Source organism: Brachyhypopomus gauderio, chromosome 13, assembly GCF_052324685.1.
Source record: "Brachyhypopomus gauderio isolate BG-103 chromosome 13, BGAUD_0.2, whole genome shotgun sequence".
Lineage (NCBI taxonomy): Eukaryota > Metazoa > Chordata > Actinopteri > Gymnotiformes > Hypopomidae > Brachyhypopomus > Brachyhypopomus gauderio.
In genome coordinates, this window is record NC_135223.1 from 21620988 (window position 1) to 21640370 (window position 19383).

The following is a 19383-nucleotide window of genomic DNA, read 5'->3' on the forward strand; positions in this document are numbered from 1 at the left end:
CAATCAGAATCATATTCAACTGTGACGTAACGAACTTTGTTCCTTTTTTGCGCGAACAAGTGGTGCTGAGGCAGTGTGGAATCAGCGCGCGACTACACTTTGGTCCAAGTGGCATTTGTGCAGCATCCGAGGTGGGTGTGTTTGTCATGCAACTATCATACAACGCTGCTTTGCATAATGTTTGCCACTGGGGGAAAAAACTGCGAATGTTTTCGTTGTTGCATGACTAGTGTTAAAAGTAATTGGATGTGAAATTGTAAGTTAACTATCATGGACATAATTGGTCACACCCAGACAATAGATAAGACAGCGTGGTGTATGGATGACCATGTAATGGGAGTTGGTCAGATAGCTGATTAATTAATTCACGTCGTTGCACGTTAGCTAGCTAACGTTTGCTAAATAATACCGTTAGCAGTCTAATACTCGGTGTTTACCTTTCGGAATATTGAGCTTTAGTAGCACCGAGTTGCGCAGATAAACCAGCTATTATAATTTATTGAAGAAAAGTCCAAATTACCAGTGGAAATGTTGAAATATTTGTAGACTGAAGAGTGGATTCAAACCGACGGGCTGGGCTTGTTTTGAAAAAGGCTTGGCTGCTGAATCTAGCCAGTGACCATCTACTATGTCCATATGAGCTGAATGTTCAGTTATTGACATTTTATAAGTTACCTATATTCATATTGGCAGATAATACAGGTGAAGGAGAGCCGATATCGATAAAATAACTGCGATAAAATGCCAATAGCATTTCCATTGACTGTTACACGGCAGTCTTTGTCTTTGTTTGCAGCCATTCGCTGAGCGCCTGTCAGTGTACAAATAGTTTGAATATCGCAAGGTTAACTTGGACAGCTCTGCTTTAAGATAAATACATTTTAGGAACGTATAATTTTTCAGGTCAGCGTATGTGGACTGTAAATATCTCATTTTTAATATGCCAAAATGAGACAGACTGGGTGTGACAAATTTGATTGCACCATGTGACCGTCATTATGTGGTTAGCTGTCTTGGGGACAATAGAAACGTTAGTCACACTCAACACCACATGAATCATTTGATCTGATCATATGTCCACATATTAAAAACAGCAACTGAAAGCAGACATGCGTGTTCATCTAATGCCCTGTTGCAGCTGCCCTGCTGAATTCATAAATAGCTGGTTAATTATGACCTGTCTGATCAGGGAGTGCAGATGCATCTACATGGACTGGTCAGGGTTGTGTATTTCCACCATTTCACACATCCACAGATGCTTTGGTTGTGCTGCTGGCGAATGCAAACGAGTCAATGATATTGGTCATCTCTGAAACGGGCTTGGAGGAAAAAGCTTCCGTTGTCTTTGTTCATACTGCACAAAATATTCTTTGTTTGCGTTCGCGGCGGCCGTTATCTCACCTTTTGAACGACAAACAGGCCCATTGTGTGTGACCTTCATGTCGTTTCAGTCATTTTAGACCTCACATTTGTACCTAGTACGCAGTAATTGGTTAATTCCCCGTTATACACCCTTCAGCTGGCGTGTGCTCAGCCATCCTTCATTGTTCGTCTCGCCTAGAACAGACGAGGACAAATTGGGTGGAAGGGAAACTGATAATTTGTCTTTTTTTGTCTTTCATTAAAGCAAGTTATTAAAATAAGTGGACTGTATTGGTAATAGAATAAACGTCGTTTTGTCCGTCGCCGCCGAAGCGATTCACAAAAAAACGCTCGAGAGCTCAGGCGTCACCACTCCCAAACCCTTGATGTGCAGTGATGCGACAACACATTAACTTTACGTTATTTACACCCGACTGTTCAGATTTGTCCCACAATTACACCCACCGTATTTATCCATTTAAACATTTGTATTTATTCGTTTGTGGCTTATATTGAATTATGTTATTCGGTTCACACGAACTGTTACCACTGACCAACGAAGGTCACCACAGTGACATTTGATCGTCCGATTGCATGGCTTTATTGTATTTCCGTGTAGCATTTGTTTTAATTTTTATCTTTCTTGAGCCACGATGTCTCATGGCGAGCGCATGTGTAGTGTTGGGCAGAGTGTTGGGTAGAGCCTGCGAGCCTAGGCGTGGGCTCGCGCACACATACGCTCTCCTGCAACACTAGTGTGCAACAGGGCAGTCCGCGGTTGGGGAGTACCTTCTATCACTATTAAACTGCTTGTGTTAGGGTTTTCAAAAGGAAATAACTGAGGTAGGAAAATATTTTGCTGAAGATTTTAATGTTCTTTATTTGCATTCATTTTGTAGGCATTTTAAAAAAGGAGAGTGCAATGGCGTCCTCTGGAGGTAATCTGCGAAACTAGTTTGCTATTTATAATGCCTACAAGTCTGTTTAATATATTTTGCAGTGATTGTCATCCTCTGGCAGTATTTAGCATTGTGTTATGTTCCTCTGAACTGCAACGAATGCCTTATTGTTGTCAGATATTCAGGTTAAGGAGTTGGACAAGCGTGCTTCGGGGCAAGCGTTTGAAGTCATTCTGAGCCCCTCAGCACCAGATGCTAAAGGAGAATTTCCTTTGTCCACCCCCAAAAAGAAGGAGGTGTCCTTGGATGAGATCCAGAAAAAACTGGATGCTGCAGAGGAGAGACGCAAAGTAAGAATATACTTGCACTGAGAATCATTCGTACACTTTCATAATTGATCTATTGTGAAGATTTAAGTTTTCCTTTACAGATTACTTTCAGTAGGTTTGAGATTTACTCTTGAAACATTTGTGTGTGTTCCCATGTAACATCAGAATCATGAAGCAGAGGTGCTGAAACATTTGGCTGAGAAGCGAGAGCATGAGAAAGAGGTCCTCCAGAAAGCAATGGAGGAGAACAACAACTTTAGCAAGATGGCAGAGGAAAAACTCACCCTGAAAATGGAAGCCAATAAAGAAAATCGCACAAAACAGATGGCAGCAATGAATGAGAAATTCAAGGAAAAGGTAATAATGTGACTCATTTGTAATTAATTTTGTAAGTTCTAGTACTACATCTCTGTACAGCTAAAAATAGCAAAGTAAGACTGCAGATTCAGGAAATGTTTGAACCATGTTTCTACAATGTCATATCGTAGAGATATTAATAAACATGCATACAGAGGGTCAACTTGGTGAAATTAAGCCCATTTAATTTTACTAATAAAAAAAATATATATCCCTTGTCATTCCAGGACAAGAAGCTTGAAGAAGTTCGAAAGAACAAAGAGACGAAAGATGAAGGCGAGAGTGAGGAGAACTGAACTGAGTTTTCTGTGTTTCTGTTTTTTTGGCTCTGTTCACTTTAGGGGATAGTACTGGGTTTTTTACGTATCCAAAGATTTATTTTTGTTCCATTTTTATGGCCAGTATTATGTGTTTTCTTTTGCGTTTCTCACACTCTTTTAAGCTTTGGGCAGAAGCAGGTGCGTTGCATTTTGTTATCCCATGTCCTTTGCATCCCTATCACGTATACATTTGTCCAATTGCAGCTTTTGACCTGTAAAATGAGCAGTGTTTTACCCTAAGGGGGAGCATGCCTGTGTTATGCATAGGTCTCTAACTATCTGTTGCATTGTGCAAGTTGACTTGTACCTGTGTATGTCAAAACTGCAGTTCTTTTAGCTTAATAAAGTTGCACAGTTGTTTGTTATGGTAACAGTTTTGAATCTTCCCCTTTCTTTGTAGATGTTTATCTATGAACAAACAATATATCTGATTGTCTCTGTGATTGTCCAAATGTCTATCAATAGGCACATTCTAGAATAACAGTTACACTTCTATTGAGAAACTTTTAAATTGACCTTTGAGAGAATAACAATATAAATCAGAATGGTAAACTTGTACTGTGTAAACTGTAGTTGATACCCATAAACAAATCGGACCATACATCTTTTCTGATAAATAAATGACAACCATTTTCTTTAATGTTGGAAGTGCAATCTAAACACTTTGTATGTGCTGACACCTAGTGGGAAATTAGATGACAACACATTCATTAGAAATGAAGAGATTTTGTCCCAAGAGGCTGAAGATAAAGGTCTGTAGTTTGGATTTGGCTTTTCTGGATTTGATCATCTTATTCCAATATAAAGCAAATTCTGCACATGTTTATGCTCAAACCTTTTTGACAGAGTTGCCACTGAAGATCATAATTGGAAATGCAGTAAGTATCATTTATGCACTATCATGTATACTGTGGGAACAAATACATGTGTGTTTGTGTGTACTTTAAACATGTGTTTTTAAAACATTCATTCTCCTGCCCTCCTAAAAACATAAAACGTAGTCTTTACCAGTTGCATTTATTAAGTATTTGCAGAACAGCCTAGATATTCTTGTCAAATTATACTAGGTTGGGAAATGCTCCCCTTAGTAATTTGAAATGACACATTTTCCCTTTCTTATTATCAATATTTATACGGTAGAGATCTCTTGGGCATGGAGATGAAAATAAAATAATAATTTGTCTGCAAAAAGTCGTTGCAAGTGTGATTATTCTAGTGCTTTATTATTTTAGTTTTGACATAAGCCATTGAAGATTTTCTGTTTGACACAGGCCAGCACTTCAATACCTCTGCTATTAAAGTTATCTTTGTCTTGAACAAAGTGAGATTGAAGGGAATCTTTTGAATGGCCCTATTTTTTTATTTGTACATTTCTATTTCAGCCAGATTAGCCCTATTGCTATTGCTACTTGAGTTAATAATTCAAAGTACAAAAAAAAACCCCTCAAAAAGGACCATCAAGGATCCATGTGATGGACTTATCTGCTTGTCGAATCAAATCACTAGACGTAGAAGGCAGAGAAAAGACCCATGCAGTCTAAAGTCATGAAGGAGCTCCATTCAGGCTTACAGAGACACATTGTCAGCATCGCACCCCTGTGTGGGCAACCAAAACGGATGAGTTCAGCATTTATACTGCAGTCTACGCATAGACCACTAGGAGGGAGCAACAATTAAACCAGTAAATAACTTCCTGTTCCTATATGTTAAAATCATATTAATTAAAATCATATTAAATTATCTACCTGTTTTAAATCAAACATACAACCAATTTAACGGGTTAAACAAACGAAAATGTTTACTAAATTGTATCTTTCAATAAATTTTTCCTTTTAGCCCAAAGTTATGTGAAATACTTAATATCATAATATAATAATAAATTCTTTTCCAACAAGTCACATTTTCATCTGACAACTCTCGTCAACGCCTTTGGGACTAAATCACCTTTAACCAGGGCATCGTAGGAGGAGGGTTGGTTTGATAGTCGAGGCTACCACAGGCTGCATCCGGATTGGCCAATTAAACAGCAGAGCAGGAACAGATGGCATTCCGCACCTTTCTGATTGGATGAACCACCTGCCTGTCAACAGCAACACGGCCATCTGTTTCTGTAGGGAGCTGTCAAGAAGCTCACGCGCAGTTTATCAGCAGATGTTCCATTTTCAACATGCAATTTATGTTCTATGTACTTATATACGCACATGTAAAACCATCTTTAAAAGCTCTTCACTGATTGAGCGGATCATCCATTGCAAAAGGTAAGCCGGCCCATCGCGGATGTGAGACTTAGATGACGGGAACGTTAGCTTGATAGCTAAATAAAAGCAAAAAAAAAAAACGTTTCCTTGTATGTTAATATATATTTACGGATGTTTTCCAGAAATGCACACCGTACGCAAACGTCCCTGTTGTCAGTGAGGTGTCTTTTTCTCAATTGCGTTAGTTTGTGCGTGCAACAGAGCAAAGAACGAATTAGTCAAATCATTTTCATCATTATGCGTTAGTTTGGTATAGTCAAAGGGTTTTCTTTGCTTGTTGCTTCTTTGCATGATGTACCGACGGCCCTGCGGAGATTTCCCACAGATTTTGCACAGTCCAGTAAAAGAGAGTTGGCACATTTTGTGAACCCAGAAATAGGGATCATACCTCAGCTCTTCACACTTGAGGGTGTGGAGAAGGGCTTTCTGTCGGATGCCATCACTAATTTATTCACAGGGCTTTACTGACATTGTGGGTATCATGGCTATTATTTAACCACGGACAGTTTTCATTCTCTGATAATGGGTTTTGGACCACTCAAAAAATATAACCACCTTAAGACACCCCACGCTGCATGGCCAAAACTAGGAAGGTGACATTACGTAATCGGTTTCCATTCATTGTGCCACAGTGAGAGATTACTTCATTACTTCTAACCACGCAATCATGACAATTTCGTGTATATATATATATATACACATATAAATAAATGCGTGTTGAATATATATAACAGTATGAGATTACTTATACAAATATTTATCATTTAATTAAACAAAGAAAGAAAAACAAAACCAATGACATTTCTGTCTTTATATTATTATTATATTAAATGGCATTTTTGTTTGTATTTACACACTATAGGTCCCAGAGTTCTCTGCTGTGTTCCCCCTCACCATGGCGACAGTAGTGATGGAGCAAATCGGTCGTTTGTTCATCAATGTCCAGCAGCTTCGCCAGATCCCCCAGTTCCTGGAGTCTGCGTTTCCCAAGCTGCCCTGCACCGTGACCGTCAGTGATGTGCCCTGGGTGTTCAAGGAGCCCCACATCTTCACAGGTTACCGTCTGCCTGACCAGAGCTGGCGCTACTACTTCCTCTCACTCTTCCAGAGGCACAACGAGACGGTCAATGTGTGGACTCACCTGCTGGCCTCGCTGATCATACTTGTGAAGTTCCGCCAAGTGTCAGAAACGGTGGACTTCTTGCGAGACCCCCACGCCCAGCCACTCTTCATTGTGCTTTTGGCTGCGTTCATCTACCTGGCCTGCAGTGTGCTGGCCCACCTGCTCTCCGCCAAGTCCGAGCTCTCCCACTACACCTTCTACTTTCTGGACTACGTGGGCGTGGCCGTCTACCAGTATGGCAGCGCCCTGGCCCACTTCTACTACGTGGTCGAGGAGGAGTGGCACGCTCGTGTCCGAGGGCTCTTCCTGCCTGCCGCTGCGTTCCTGGCTTGGCTGTCCTGTGCGGGGTGCTGCTACGGCAAGTTCGTGAGTCAGCGCCTGCCTAGGTACACGCACAAGTTCTTCCAGGTCGTGCCCTCTGGCTTGGCCTACTGCTTAGACATCAGCCCAGTGGTGCATCGCATTTATAGCTGCTGCACCTCCCCGCAGGGCTGCTCTGAGCAGGCCGTGATCTACCACTCCTACCAGATCCTCTTCTTCTTGGTGAGTGCCTACTTCTTTGCCTACCCGCACCCGGAGTGCTGGTTCCCGGGGCGGTGTGACTTCATCGGTCAAGGCCACCAGATATTCCACGTGTTCCTGGTGCTGTGCACACTCGTGCAGATCGAGGCTGTGCGACTCGACTATGGCGAGCGGAGGCCCCTGTACGAACGTCTCCACGGTGACTTGGCTCATGACGCCGTCGCTCTCTTCATCTTCACAGCATGCTGCAGCGCCCTGACGGCGTTCTACGTGCGCAAGCGGGTTAAAGCCTTCCTTGAGGAAAAACAGGAGTAGACGTCTTCAGAAGGCAAGGATTGAGAAAAAGACAGCATAATATCATTGGTCTGGAAGGAAACGATCACACTGGTTATACTAAAGGCACAGAATGTTACGGACGTACTGCTGTTAAATTGTATTTTGAGGGTTTGGGTGTGGGGAGTTGTTTGTTTTGTTCTTTGTTCCATGGCCTGCCAAAATGTATTTTCAATCAGCAAAATACTGTTTACTGCAGTTATAACTCTGAAATGAAGAAAGAAAACCTCTAGAACTGAATTAAGAGGTTTTTTTCTGATATCTGCTTTTGTTTTCCTCTAAAGGGGTCAATGAGAAGCCTTTTGCACCAAGTGTAAATATGTGGTTACATTGTGGGTTAAAATGCACTGTTATTGGGATTAAGAGATATGAAGAGAATATTTGAGGAACACTAACTGACCATGTTTATACAACAGTGGTGAGATTCAATTGGTGCGTTGAAGGAGAGTATGGTGGCTATAAGAGATACTTGAAGGCAGCTTTTTCATTCATTAGGACCAAGAGCCTCTTCTACATTGTAAAGTTGGTCACAACAAAAAAAAAACTGTCAGCAGTCATTCCGCTTCATCACACAAACAGGACAGTGCTGATTGGTGTCACGCCCTTAGTTACACTCTTGAGTTCCAGTTTCTCTTGAGTCTTGTTAAAACCAAGGATGAAATCCATCATTTTATGCGAACTGCAATCACTGAGTGTTTTGTTTGCTCCCAACACTGTAGTTTCATGTTGATTTAAATTAGCCTGCCTACTTTTTCTGACAGTACATATGCCAAAATGTATTAGGCTTATGATGGATAGCTGGTAGCTTTTTTACATCAAGGAACTGTAAGGCAGTTTGTTTTTAACAGTGTAATTGTGCCACATGTTAAACATTTGAAGGATCCTTTCATTTGTGTTGTTAAAAAGGGAAAGAAATTATTATAAGATAAAGTTAGATTTAACACATTATTGATTAAATTGATTCATACATAGGTCTAGATATAATTTGAGATGTTTATTATTAACATTTCGCCAAAGAGGCTTCAGACAAATTCAAGATGAATTATGTGCCCTTGTTCATTTAAACATCTGCCTTAGTCAGGATGTTCCTTTTGTACACAAAGAGCTCCACTGTCAGCCTTTGCCTTTACATACTTCATGATGTCAATGCCTTTGTGCATATTACCCTCTGCTTGATGTTTCTAGTTAAAAAATGTTGGAATGTGTGTTCTGATGTACTTGAGTACATGCATGCATTCATGGGCAAATGTAGGTGTGGTGAGTGTGTATGGTATGTATGGTGTAAGTATTCCAGTTAGTTCCTTGTGATGAGAAATATGATGTTTTTGGTGCCACACTCAGACATACCTTTACTACACGTTCATGTTCTTCAGAATTATGCATGGCCATCAACCTGAAGATGGAGCATGCTTCTCAGTTCTCTCAGTTGTAATGAATAACCTGCCACCTGATCCTGGACCAGCTTCCCAAAAATGTTATTTTAGCACAGCAAGATTTTAGCACTGCAAGATAACACTTTTGGAACAATCAGCTTCATAGGGTATCTTGGTACTTGAATGTTTTTTTTGGAAACTGCCCAGAATGATTTTGGCAGATGTGTAGTGTAACGCCAGCATGAGTATGATGATATGATGTCAGTGACAGATGGACTCAAGGACTGTTGACATAATGGACTAAGGTCTCAGTCTGATGAAGTGACTGATAATCGAACTGATGATAATGATGATTTCTATGGCAAGCAAATTTGTCATAAAATGATGTCAAAGTTAGCCTTTCCTTTGTAAAGGCCCCAAAGATAATTCAGCAGTCACCAAGTATTTTACTTAATACTAATGTATTAGACCTAGTAAGCATTTGCCATAAGGAGCAGCAAATGTACGTTAACAGAGCTGCAGCTACTCAACCCCATTTGATGCAGCTAACGCGACCTGTCCGAGATAGAACGAGAGTCTTTTAATACTTGTGGTGCACACGCTGACATGATGCCATCGAGGAAACAACAAAGATGAGGTCAGTCCCAGACACAACCAGGCTTGGGCTTAGAGACCGACTGCACTTAGCCTGCTGTTGAAACGGAAAATTCCACTGAACCTCATGACTGACCCTGTTAAACTGTGAACCTAGTTTATACTTTCAGTGTAAAGAAAGTATGCTTAGCCACTAATCTTCGATTCAGCAGAGATCTAAACAGGCTTTCGTATACTTGTTCTTTAAACATTGTCATAACGGTCAGGGTTTTGTTGTTGTGGTAAGATTGTGGTGGGACATGAATCGTGGGAAGGGTTTTGCAGTGAGGTTCATTTATTGTGTCCCGTGAGCTAATAGTGTTGGGACCCTCCTGGTGCTCAGTGGGCTTAATTCTGACTTCATTTACACTCTGGCTTTGGGTGGTACTCCATAATGAATGTGCTAATGCAGGGTTAGGCAGAGAGCGAGAATGTCTGTTATCTACTTTAAATGTTAAAACAATGTAATAACTTACTTATGTTGATGTATTGTGGCGTTTCAATAAACCAACATGTGCTATTGCCCATGTCGCCCTTTCATTTCAGACTGATGCTGGTTGTTTTTTTTCCAATGAAATCATAGGATCTTTCAGTTCATAGAGTTGACTATAGTGTTTCTCAATCCAGTCCTTGAGGTCCACCAGAGGATTCCACATTTTTGCTCTAACCTAATGTGACGCAAAACTGTGGAACTGTCAGAGAAACACTGGTCTAAAGAATTATGCAATTAGGCTAAAACATTACACATTGCGATACCAGGAAGACATTTAAAGCCATGTGTTCCTGGTGTTGCATGAACATATGTCCTCAAAAGAATACACACAGGGTGAAATTATATAATGTTATTTAGTACAGTCCAATATACACTACTCACAAAACGTTAGGGATTGTGAAAGTAGGGCATCTATGTAGAAGCATGCAATGGTGATTTTCTTCTTATCTCAAACAATTGAAACAAAAGCCAACAACAGTGGTGGGTATAACCCCAACAAAGAATGTCAATGTCTCAATAATTTGTCATGTGTCCTTGAGCGTCAGTTACAGATCAACAACGACGTCTCGCGCTGTTCACAAGTCGACTCATTGTCTGCTCAGGCTCGGCATCCCACTCTTGAAGGGCGGCCCGGAGATTCAAGCCTCTACACAGAGACTCAGCTGATCCCATAGGTTTTCTATTGGACTCAAGTCTGTAGAAAGTGCAGGCCATGCTATTTGAGGTACCCCAGTCTCCAGTAGACGTTCCATAATGAAGCACCCTTGATGAGCTGGAGCATTGTCAACCATGAAGATGAAATTAGGCCTGTGTTGATCATGAAGAGGCACAATGACTGGATTAATTATGTTATTCAAGTAGTTTGGGCTTGTCATAAAGTATGGGACAGTTCTATATTGACTAGTCACACCTGCCTACATTAACATCACAACCACCACCACTACTACTAACAAAAGGCTCATCTGATGACAACAGTGGCTGATGCATAGTACTCTCATTGACATCTCAAACACCATTGCCAGCCATTATTTCTGCTCAGTGTGAATTGACTTCCATCAGTAAACAGCACCGAAGCCCCCTGGTCACTTGTCCAGCATAAATGCTACCTGACTCAGGCAAGATGATGACGCATGTGCCAGGTCGTGTGGTCAGGTGCCCTTGCAGGTCATCTAGCGTGCAAACCAAACTGATGTAAATGGTTTTGAATGGTCTGGAATGACACTTCACCTGCCTTAAAATGTACCTGGAGTTGTGTGGGATAATCATCCGGTTTCACAGGGCACTGTTCACACTGAGACGGTCATCAGTGTGTGTTGTGGCCACAGGACGCCCACCTCTTTGCCTTTCTGTGACTCTTCGAGTCTTTTTGTACCTCTGTTGCAACATGCTGATGCCACTCTGACACTCTAAACTCACTGGCCACTTCCGTCTGAGAACATCCTGTTTAAATACCACTTCCAATTGAACCAAAAAACGTATTGGCCAATTCATGAATCAAATTGTTACAGACCAGCAAGTTGTGCAAAATCTACTGAAGTTGGACCAGTGCATTCAAAAGTTGAGAGAAAGTCACATCATGGCAAACATTTAAAGGTTAAAGTGCATTTAACTTCATCCTGAAATTTCACCTGAAAGCCAAAAGTCTCTAACTTTGTGTGAATAGTGTAGCCTATATACACAGTAGGCTATGTGTCATTTGTTATTTTTTTCCTCATACCTATACACCACATTTAATGAAAATGTGCATTAAATGTATGTTATTCTTCAATAGAAGCACATGTTGCTGATGGCTTAAGTCTACAAAATCAGCCGTTAACATGCTGACATTATGTTATCAGGATTATCATATTAAATTCTCAATTTGATCCCATGCAATAACAATTTCACTATAAAGAGTCTAAAATAGTTTTCATATATTGCACAAAACATTATAGCTAAAAAATCATATACAGTATGTTATGATAAACACAAGAGCACTTCCAAATTGTTTTGAAGAAATAATAATCAGACAGTAGTTGATATGTAACAATTTAGTGTCCTATGATCAGGCCCTCAACCAACCATGGTCCATTATTACGCACCAAGATCAGCACCCTGCTTATGACACTGTTTTTCATCCATGAATGATTATTCTTTTGAGAATCGAAGTGACTATAACCCACTGTAATTAAGGTTTTTTCATTAATCCACTTCTCTACAAACACTTAACATGTTCTTTACTGTCAGCAGACTTTCATAAAGACAACTTTTATCCTGTACATGTAATTGGTGGCCCCGAGTGTTCAAGTGTGGAAAAAACGAGGGCAAACTAGCTGAGCTGCCATCCACTGTACGAATCCAACAGCAGAGCACCTGGAGACGCTGAATAACTGGAACAAAACCAAAACACAAGGCCCAATCGGGAAGAAGCACTGGCTGGGCCTGGGTAATTTTTGCAGGAACATGACAAATAGGGGTAGAACCAGCACTCTCAGGTTTACCAAGCCAACATGTTTATGGAACAAGGGAACTTGACAAGACAAGAGACTGTCAAGGGAAAGAAGGCTGACATGATTGAAGTGACGAGAGTAAAAGGAAAACTAGAACTGACGAGAACTTCGGGGGGGCTAGAAGGAGCATGAGATGGCCCAAGGACAGGGAGAACTCAAGGCAAGGGTTTGAAAGATCTTGAGAAGGTACGACTCCAGACATGAGAGGCAAGAAAGAGAAGATGCCCCAGAGGCAAGTGTCTACCCAGAATACAGACTTAGTGATTTACAAGAACACACACACACACACACACACACACAAAAAAAGACTATGTACCAAGTTGCCAGTGAGTCACTCTTAAGTAGTCTTGAGGACAGGCGTGGCTCTAATTGGACATCGTTAGTCACTCTCTGCCTCCCTCTGGTGGGGAAAGATGACTCATACGGCCCAACGCTGGACTGGGCCCCTACATATGCTCCTGTGGAAGGCATGTTAATCCAAATTGAGGTCAGTTGTCAAGTCAGAAAGCTGCAAAGATGACTATTACTGCAGGTTAAGACAGGGCCACAAAAAAAAAAAAAAAACATGATGCAACCGTTTTAGATACAGTAATAGTATAATGAGATGGCTGACAAAAAATAGGATTAGAATTGGAGTTTGTTATTGGGTTGTGTTTGCAGTTTGGTATAGTAATCATTCTATAGTATTTAATTTATTAATGTGATTAGCGAATCAGATTGCTTGTTGTGTATGCTGAATTTCAAAACCTTTTTGGAAACTTGTGAAAAATACACAGAGAGTTATCAGAATATAAAACTCAGAGACCCATAATTCCACAAACTCTACATATGCAAAATGCATACACATAAAAAGGGATATATGTGAATCACAATGATACGATACACACACACACACAATCTCCTTGGAGATTGATGGATAAAGTTTTGGGCAGAATGTCATTTATTGTATGAACATTTATTTCATTTTTCTTTAATATATTAAAAAGGTATTCAATAAATACTATACAGCTTAACAGAGAAACTGGTAGATTTGTATATTAATCCATTTTCTAAAAGGTAAGCAACCATGATGGTGGGATGATTGTTCAGTGCAGAAATCATTGAAGCATATTGCACTGATCCAATTTAGAAGTACTAATAATGCATAAGACTTTGACATCTGCTCAAAGAACGCATAATAGTCAGCAGGTTACGTTAGTCAAATATGAAATAAAGTATTGCTAATATGTGATTTAATGCTGCTACATAGAAGACATAAAATGTACACTTATTTTACATCAAATCAACAAGTGCAATACCAATGATCAAGTGCTAGTGTTCAGTCAATAAGCAATAGTATGAAAATTCCATAGACGCAGCACAAAGTCATAAATACATCTTCAAGCAAATCACATCTTCTGTGTGGACAGCCAGGGGAAGAACATTCTTCTTGAAGCATGGTGTTTTCAAGCCCAGCCATAGAGAGAAACCAAAGCACACAAAAATTATGAAGCTAGAACCATCCCAATTTATCACTTCAGTAAGTGCTGTGTCTATACCCCCCCCCCCCCCCCCCCATTCAGACTTATTGGGGCCAAGCTTAAACCACACCTGCAGTGATTAATAACCGCTACAGACAGCAAACAAGCAACTAGGTCCTGACCCTTCAGAACAGAATCCAAGGCAAACGTAACCAAACTAAGAGCACCAAGCAGAGGTTAGTCGGAGAGGAAAGGGAAAAATATAAAACCACACTGACGCACACAAAAATCTGAAGCTACGCTTTGCATTGATCGTCCAACAGGCATTTTCTGCTGACGAGACCTGCAGGAATCGACTCCGCTGCACTGTCCCAGCACTCTTCTAGGCTTTTATTAAGAAAATACAGATGTTCGACTTGCTTGTGCTTCTAGTGTGACTCAGTCAGTCCACGGGGTTCCATTTCACATATTATATGCAGTGTCCATTAGCAGTAAAATCCTTCATTCTATTATCCAAAGGTGCTCAACAAAACTAGCAAGTGTTCTCTTGATTTCTCCAATGTGAAGCCAGCTACATCTATTGTAACCAATACAGTAGGGAATTCCTGCAGTGGTACATGAAGAGGAATGGGTGATGACATTTGATCCTTCTGTGCTTGTTATTTCAGTGTTATTTACATGTAGCATATAGCTATATATTGATCAATATTGACAATTGTCGTGAAGTACACAAGGTTTCAAATGTGTGTTTGTGTATGTGTATAATACTATATATTACATATATACACTCACCAGCCACGTTATGAGGTACACCTTGCCAGTACCGATTTGCACCCTCTTTTGCCTTCAGAACTGCCTTAATCCTTCGTGGCATAAATTCAACAAGGTACTGGAAAAATTCCTCAGAGAGTCTGGTCTATATTGACATGATAGCTTCACGCAGTTGCTGCAGATTTGTCAGCTGCACATCCATGATGTGAATCTCCCGTTCCTCCACATCCCAAAGGTGCTCTATTGGATCGAGATCTGGTGACTGTGGAGGCCATTTGAGTACATCGCTTTCTGACATGGCACATTATTCTGCTGCAAGTAGCCATCAGAAGATGAGTACATTGTAGTCATAAAGGGATGGACATTGTCAGCAACAATACTCAGGTAGGCTGTGGCATTGACACGATGCTCAATTGGTACTAATTGGGCCCAAAGTGTGCCAGGAAAATATTCCCCACACCATTTCACCACCACCACCAGCCTGAACCATTGATATAAGGCAGGATGGATCCATGCTTTCATGTTGTTGATGCCAAATTCTGATCCTACCATCCAAATGTCACAGCAGAAATAATCAGATTCATCAGACAAGGCAACATTTTTCCAATCTTCTATTGTCCAATTTTGGTGAGCCTGGTGTGAATTGTAGCCTCAGTTTCCTGACAGACGTGGCACCAAGTGTATTGCTACTGTTACATCCGCCTCAAGGTTCGATGTGTTGTGCTCTTCTGCATGCCTCGGTTGTAATCACTGGTTATTTGAGTTACTGTTGCTGTTCTCCAACCAGTCTGGCCATTCTCCTCTGATCTCTGGCACCAACAACAATGCATTTGTGCCCACAGAACTGCCGCTCACCGGATACGTTCTCTTTTTCGGACCTTCTCTTTCTTTTTCTTTGTAAACCTTATAGATGGTTGTGCGTGAAAATCCCAGGAGATCAGCAGTTTCTGAAATACTCAGACTAGCCCGTCTGGCACCAACAACCATGCCACGTTCAAAATCACTTAAATCACCTTTCTTCCCCATTCTGATGCTCAGTTTGCAGCAGATTGTCTTGGCCATGTCTACATGCCTAAATGCATGGAGTTGCTGCCATGTGATTGGCTGATTTGGCATTTGTGTTAATAATCAGTTAGACAGGTGTAGCTAATAAAGTGGCCGGTGTGTGTATGTAATACTGCACCACTCCCAGGTATCTGGTAGACCTTCTAAGTTATAATACAATTCTCATAATACTGTTCTCATGAAATCTTTTAATTTTATAACAAGACTGACACAAGGTGGCAGTATTGTCAAGCCTTGAAAACGTTCTTCACAGCACAAGTGCATAGATTTTTCTGCTTGGTGAAAATTTTAACACTTCTGTTTCCATTAACATAGTGCTATAATAATGCCAGCTAAACCTCTATATACCTATAAAAATCCACCCATGGCCCCAGGAAGTGACTATGCATTTAGTCATGCATTAATTTGTGTACATGTACTTCAAATGTGTAAGACACCATTTTCCAAGGCTGCTCTTGGTACCAGGTACCAGATTTGTGACTTTTCCCTCTCTGAAATAGCAGGACAATTCAGCTCGGGCTGAATTCACATAAACACTCTCTGCGCCTCAGTGCCTATCAGCTCCTGCCTCCCATCTCCTGCACATTCAGGGTCTCAAGCTGTGGTGCAGAACTGTGAGGGAACCGTTACAACATTTTATCGGGATTTAATATATGCTGTACAAAGAGCGGCTCGATCCACCCTCATTCTCTGTGGTGGAGACAGCTGGCTGCCGCTGTTCTGATATTCTGACAAGGGAATGTGTGTGTTCATGTCTTTCCATTCACCACCACATTAAAACATGAAAGGTCTCCATAGAATCCAACAACCTGACATTGAGGATCTTGCAGCACATAATGCACTTGCATTATTTTACATGCCACATTTGCATCTGAAGCATGGTGAATGAAAAAGATGATGGATATTTAGAATATTCAAAAGCAGAGCAGGCAAATGCTTCATATCTCAGCCACTTTTCCTTTTGACAATGTCGCTGGAGTGTGTATGATTTGCCTACACTTTTGTTGGACTTTTTTGTAGTCTTTTCTGGAGTGAATAGAGTAGAATATTCCATGAAACGTCAGGGGAGAAGGAAGCCGTGGTGGGGCGATGAGTGGCAGCAGGACACCGAGCTGCCTGAGGAGAGAGGAGCTCGGCTTCCTTCTGGTTGCACTGGAAGCTCTTTCATGTCACGTTGCACATTTAAAATGTAACAGACACAGGAAAAAAGTAAATAGCAAATATACATTTCCATTGTTTGATTACTGGGAGTTCACACAGTGGACTGGAACAAACGACTAGGTCCTCCATTGATTGACATCTGAGTATGATTACTTGTGTAGTTTCCTTATGAATGCACAAACTCATACAAATGTTGTTTTAATAATTATCAATGATACTTTCCAAACGGCTAGATGACTGACGGCTTTGTGGGTAGGTAATAAAGTGTGGATTAAGGCTAATTAAGCCTTTGTTAATTCCGCCCACATGGGTAACCAGTGGGAGGAGATGTAGTTACACAATCCACATTAAACCTTCAGCCATTTAGAAAGCTGTATCCACATAGCCTGCGCTTACCCTCTTGTTGTGTGTGTGTTCTCACATGCATTTGAGTGTGTGTGTGTTTGAGCTTATCACCGGCAAAAAAGAAACTCAAGATTGTCACTGAAGAATAAAAAGAAGTAAATGTTCACTCAGACATGAGGGAAAAATCCTTTAGAGCACAACTTTCCTTCTGTCGTCTACATCTTCGCTCTGATGAATTCCCTGTGTTGTATTATATGGTTAGCAGGCTCTAAATCATACAGACGAGGTGGCGATAATCACCTCACCGGCTGCTTCCTGTCCTCTAAATATCAATTCTCTCTCTTGTCTCCATCAATTTTCCAGGCCGTGGTCTTGAAATGTCCCCTCGTCGTCCCCCCACTGGTCCTGCCACCATCCCGGCCTCAGCCCGAGAGCTTTACAAAGCCCCAGTCCACATTTGCCATGCTTCCTCTAAATGCTCCATTTGCACTGCCAGACAATGATTTGTATCAAGGTTGGCGAGGTAATATCAGATGGCTCGCGTCTCCTATCATGTGGGGTAATTAAAGGTTGGACTTAGTGGAGGGATCAGCTTTGTTCAGGAATAATGAGTTGCTCCATCCTTTCACTGTGACAGCCAGCACTGCTTCCAGTGACAGCATGACCTAAATTTAGTGTCCCCTCCCCCATACCTTTGTTATTCATTCATTTTCATATTGCTACTTTTCATTATCTTGCGGAGAAACCTAGAAGGGAAAAAAAGTCTCGTAGCTAAATCCCTCATGCACTGGCAGAATTATAAGTCATACTATTGTAGTAAAAACGAGTGGGAAAATATATGTGCATATTTTGTGAGCTGCTTTGCTTGTGTTATGCTAAGCTTGACTTGATATAAAATATAGCATTTATCACACAGAACATGCTATAGTTTAGCCAATATATAGTAATAAACCATCAGAAGAATACCACCAGATTTAAGCATTTAAGACAACCAAATAATTTCAGAATGTCAAGGTAATGCGTCAATGTACATTCAGATTTCAAGCATTTAGCAGACACTATTATCCAAAGAATCTTACAAACTTGTCTCCATGGATGTTCAGAAAGGTAGACCACAGTGTGAAATGATGTTATCATGTTAAAAAGTTTTATTCCACAATAATTTTCTCAAATCACTCTGATGGCAGTGCTGATTATCGACTAGTCATGCCTGATCCTGCTCCAACTTGTCGATCATAACTTTGTTTACTTGTGTGCTGTTTTTTGGTTTTCAATGTGGTTTCTGTTGCCGCGTCTTGTTTGTAACTCCGCCTCTCAATAGTGTAACTCCGCCTCTCGATAGTGGTAACACCCATGCCTATTCCCTATTATTGTGTGTGTGCATACACTGAATTTTAAGTGAATCTTTTCTTGTCATTGAATGTAGCCCCATGTGTTTCCAAGCCCGTGCTGGTTGTTTTTCTAAGCCTTATTTAGTACGGTTTGTACTAGTTTCTGTCATGTTTTTTGTGTTTGCTTTAGTTCATCATACCTCTATTCCTATACACAACAGTCTCTTAAAAGTCATGGATTTATAACATGCATGGTAAGCATACATTTTTCCCCTGAAGAAAAACACAAAAATATAATTTAGGAGGGCCAAATGGACTACACCCCATGGTTTAAGATAAGATTGAACATTAAAAAAACAAAAGTTTGCTGGATGAAAGATTTATGGTATATAACTTCAACTGATTTGAGAGATTTAAGCTCAATGGGTGAATCAGTGAAGACAGGATAAAGTGCTTTGGGATGTCAGGGCCACCAAATTGATCAATGTAAACAATACGGGCATTTAGATGGCTAATGATGGTGTATGGAGGTGTATTTTAGCTCAGTGGTGAGAGGAGCTCTGTCTACTTTGACTTAACTGACATGAATGGCCTCATTAAGAAGTAATGGTTTTGTGGCAGAGGCCATGTGCAAAGAGCTTTTTCTTCCTAATTACGGTTCACTGTTGCAAGAGCTCAGAGACCATGTCTGTCAGAAAGAGAAAAAAAATTAGGTCTTTTCTTAACATTAATCCAGTCACTGCATTGTAACTGTCTGTG

General features: G+C 40.7%; 2 protein-coding genes and 1 long non-coding RNA gene across 3 annotated transcripts in view; 2 read left to right on the forward strand and 1 right to left on the reverse strand.

Moving 5' to 3' along the window:
- LOC143474336 (uncharacterized) overlaps nucleotides 1–19383 on the reverse strand; it is a 51963-nt gene that overhangs the window by 10515 nt on the left and 22065 nt on the right. The gene's annotated exons all lie outside the window — the stretch shown is intronic.
- stmn1b (stathmin 1b) lies at nucleotides 12–3638 on the forward strand. Its single transcript, XM_076971737.1, has 5 exons — nucleotides 12–131; nucleotides 2262–2300; nucleotides 2439–2611; nucleotides 2756–2947; nucleotides 3175–3638. Exons 2-5 carry the CDS (start codon nucleotides 2285–2287, stop codon nucleotides 3241–3243), a joined length of 450 nt encoding a protein of 149 aa, XP_076827852.1. The 5' UTR covers nucleotides 12–131; nucleotides 2262–2284; the 3' UTR covers nucleotides 3244–3638.
- paqr7b (progestin and adipoQ receptor family member VII, b) lies at nucleotides 5283–10049 on the forward strand. Its single transcript, XM_076971736.1, has 2 exons — nucleotides 5283–5525; nucleotides 6388–10049. The coding sequence occupies exon 2, from the start codon at nucleotides 6421–6423 to the stop codon at nucleotides 7483–7485; it is 1065 nt and encodes a 354-aa protein (XP_076827851.1). The 5' UTR covers nucleotides 5283–5525; nucleotides 6388–6420; the 3' UTR covers nucleotides 7486–10049.

What these genes read in the sequence shown, in the direction of transcription:
- stmn1b (XM_076971737.1), top strand. An exon ending in CTGCAGAGGAGAGACGCAAA is followed by an intron (nt 2,612 to 2,755) that starts GTAAGAATATAC and finishes ATGTAACATCAG; the next exon opens with AATCATGAAGCAGAGGTGCT. An exon ending in ATGAGAAATTCAAGGAAAAG is followed by an intron (nt 2,948 to 3,174) that starts GTAATAATGTGA and finishes TTGTCATTCCAG; the next exon opens with GACAAGAAGCTTGAAGAAGT.
- paqr7b (XM_076971736.1), top strand. Translation starts at nt 6,421, where the DNA reads ATGGCGACAGTAGTGATGGAGCAAATCGGTCGTTTGTTCATCAATGTC.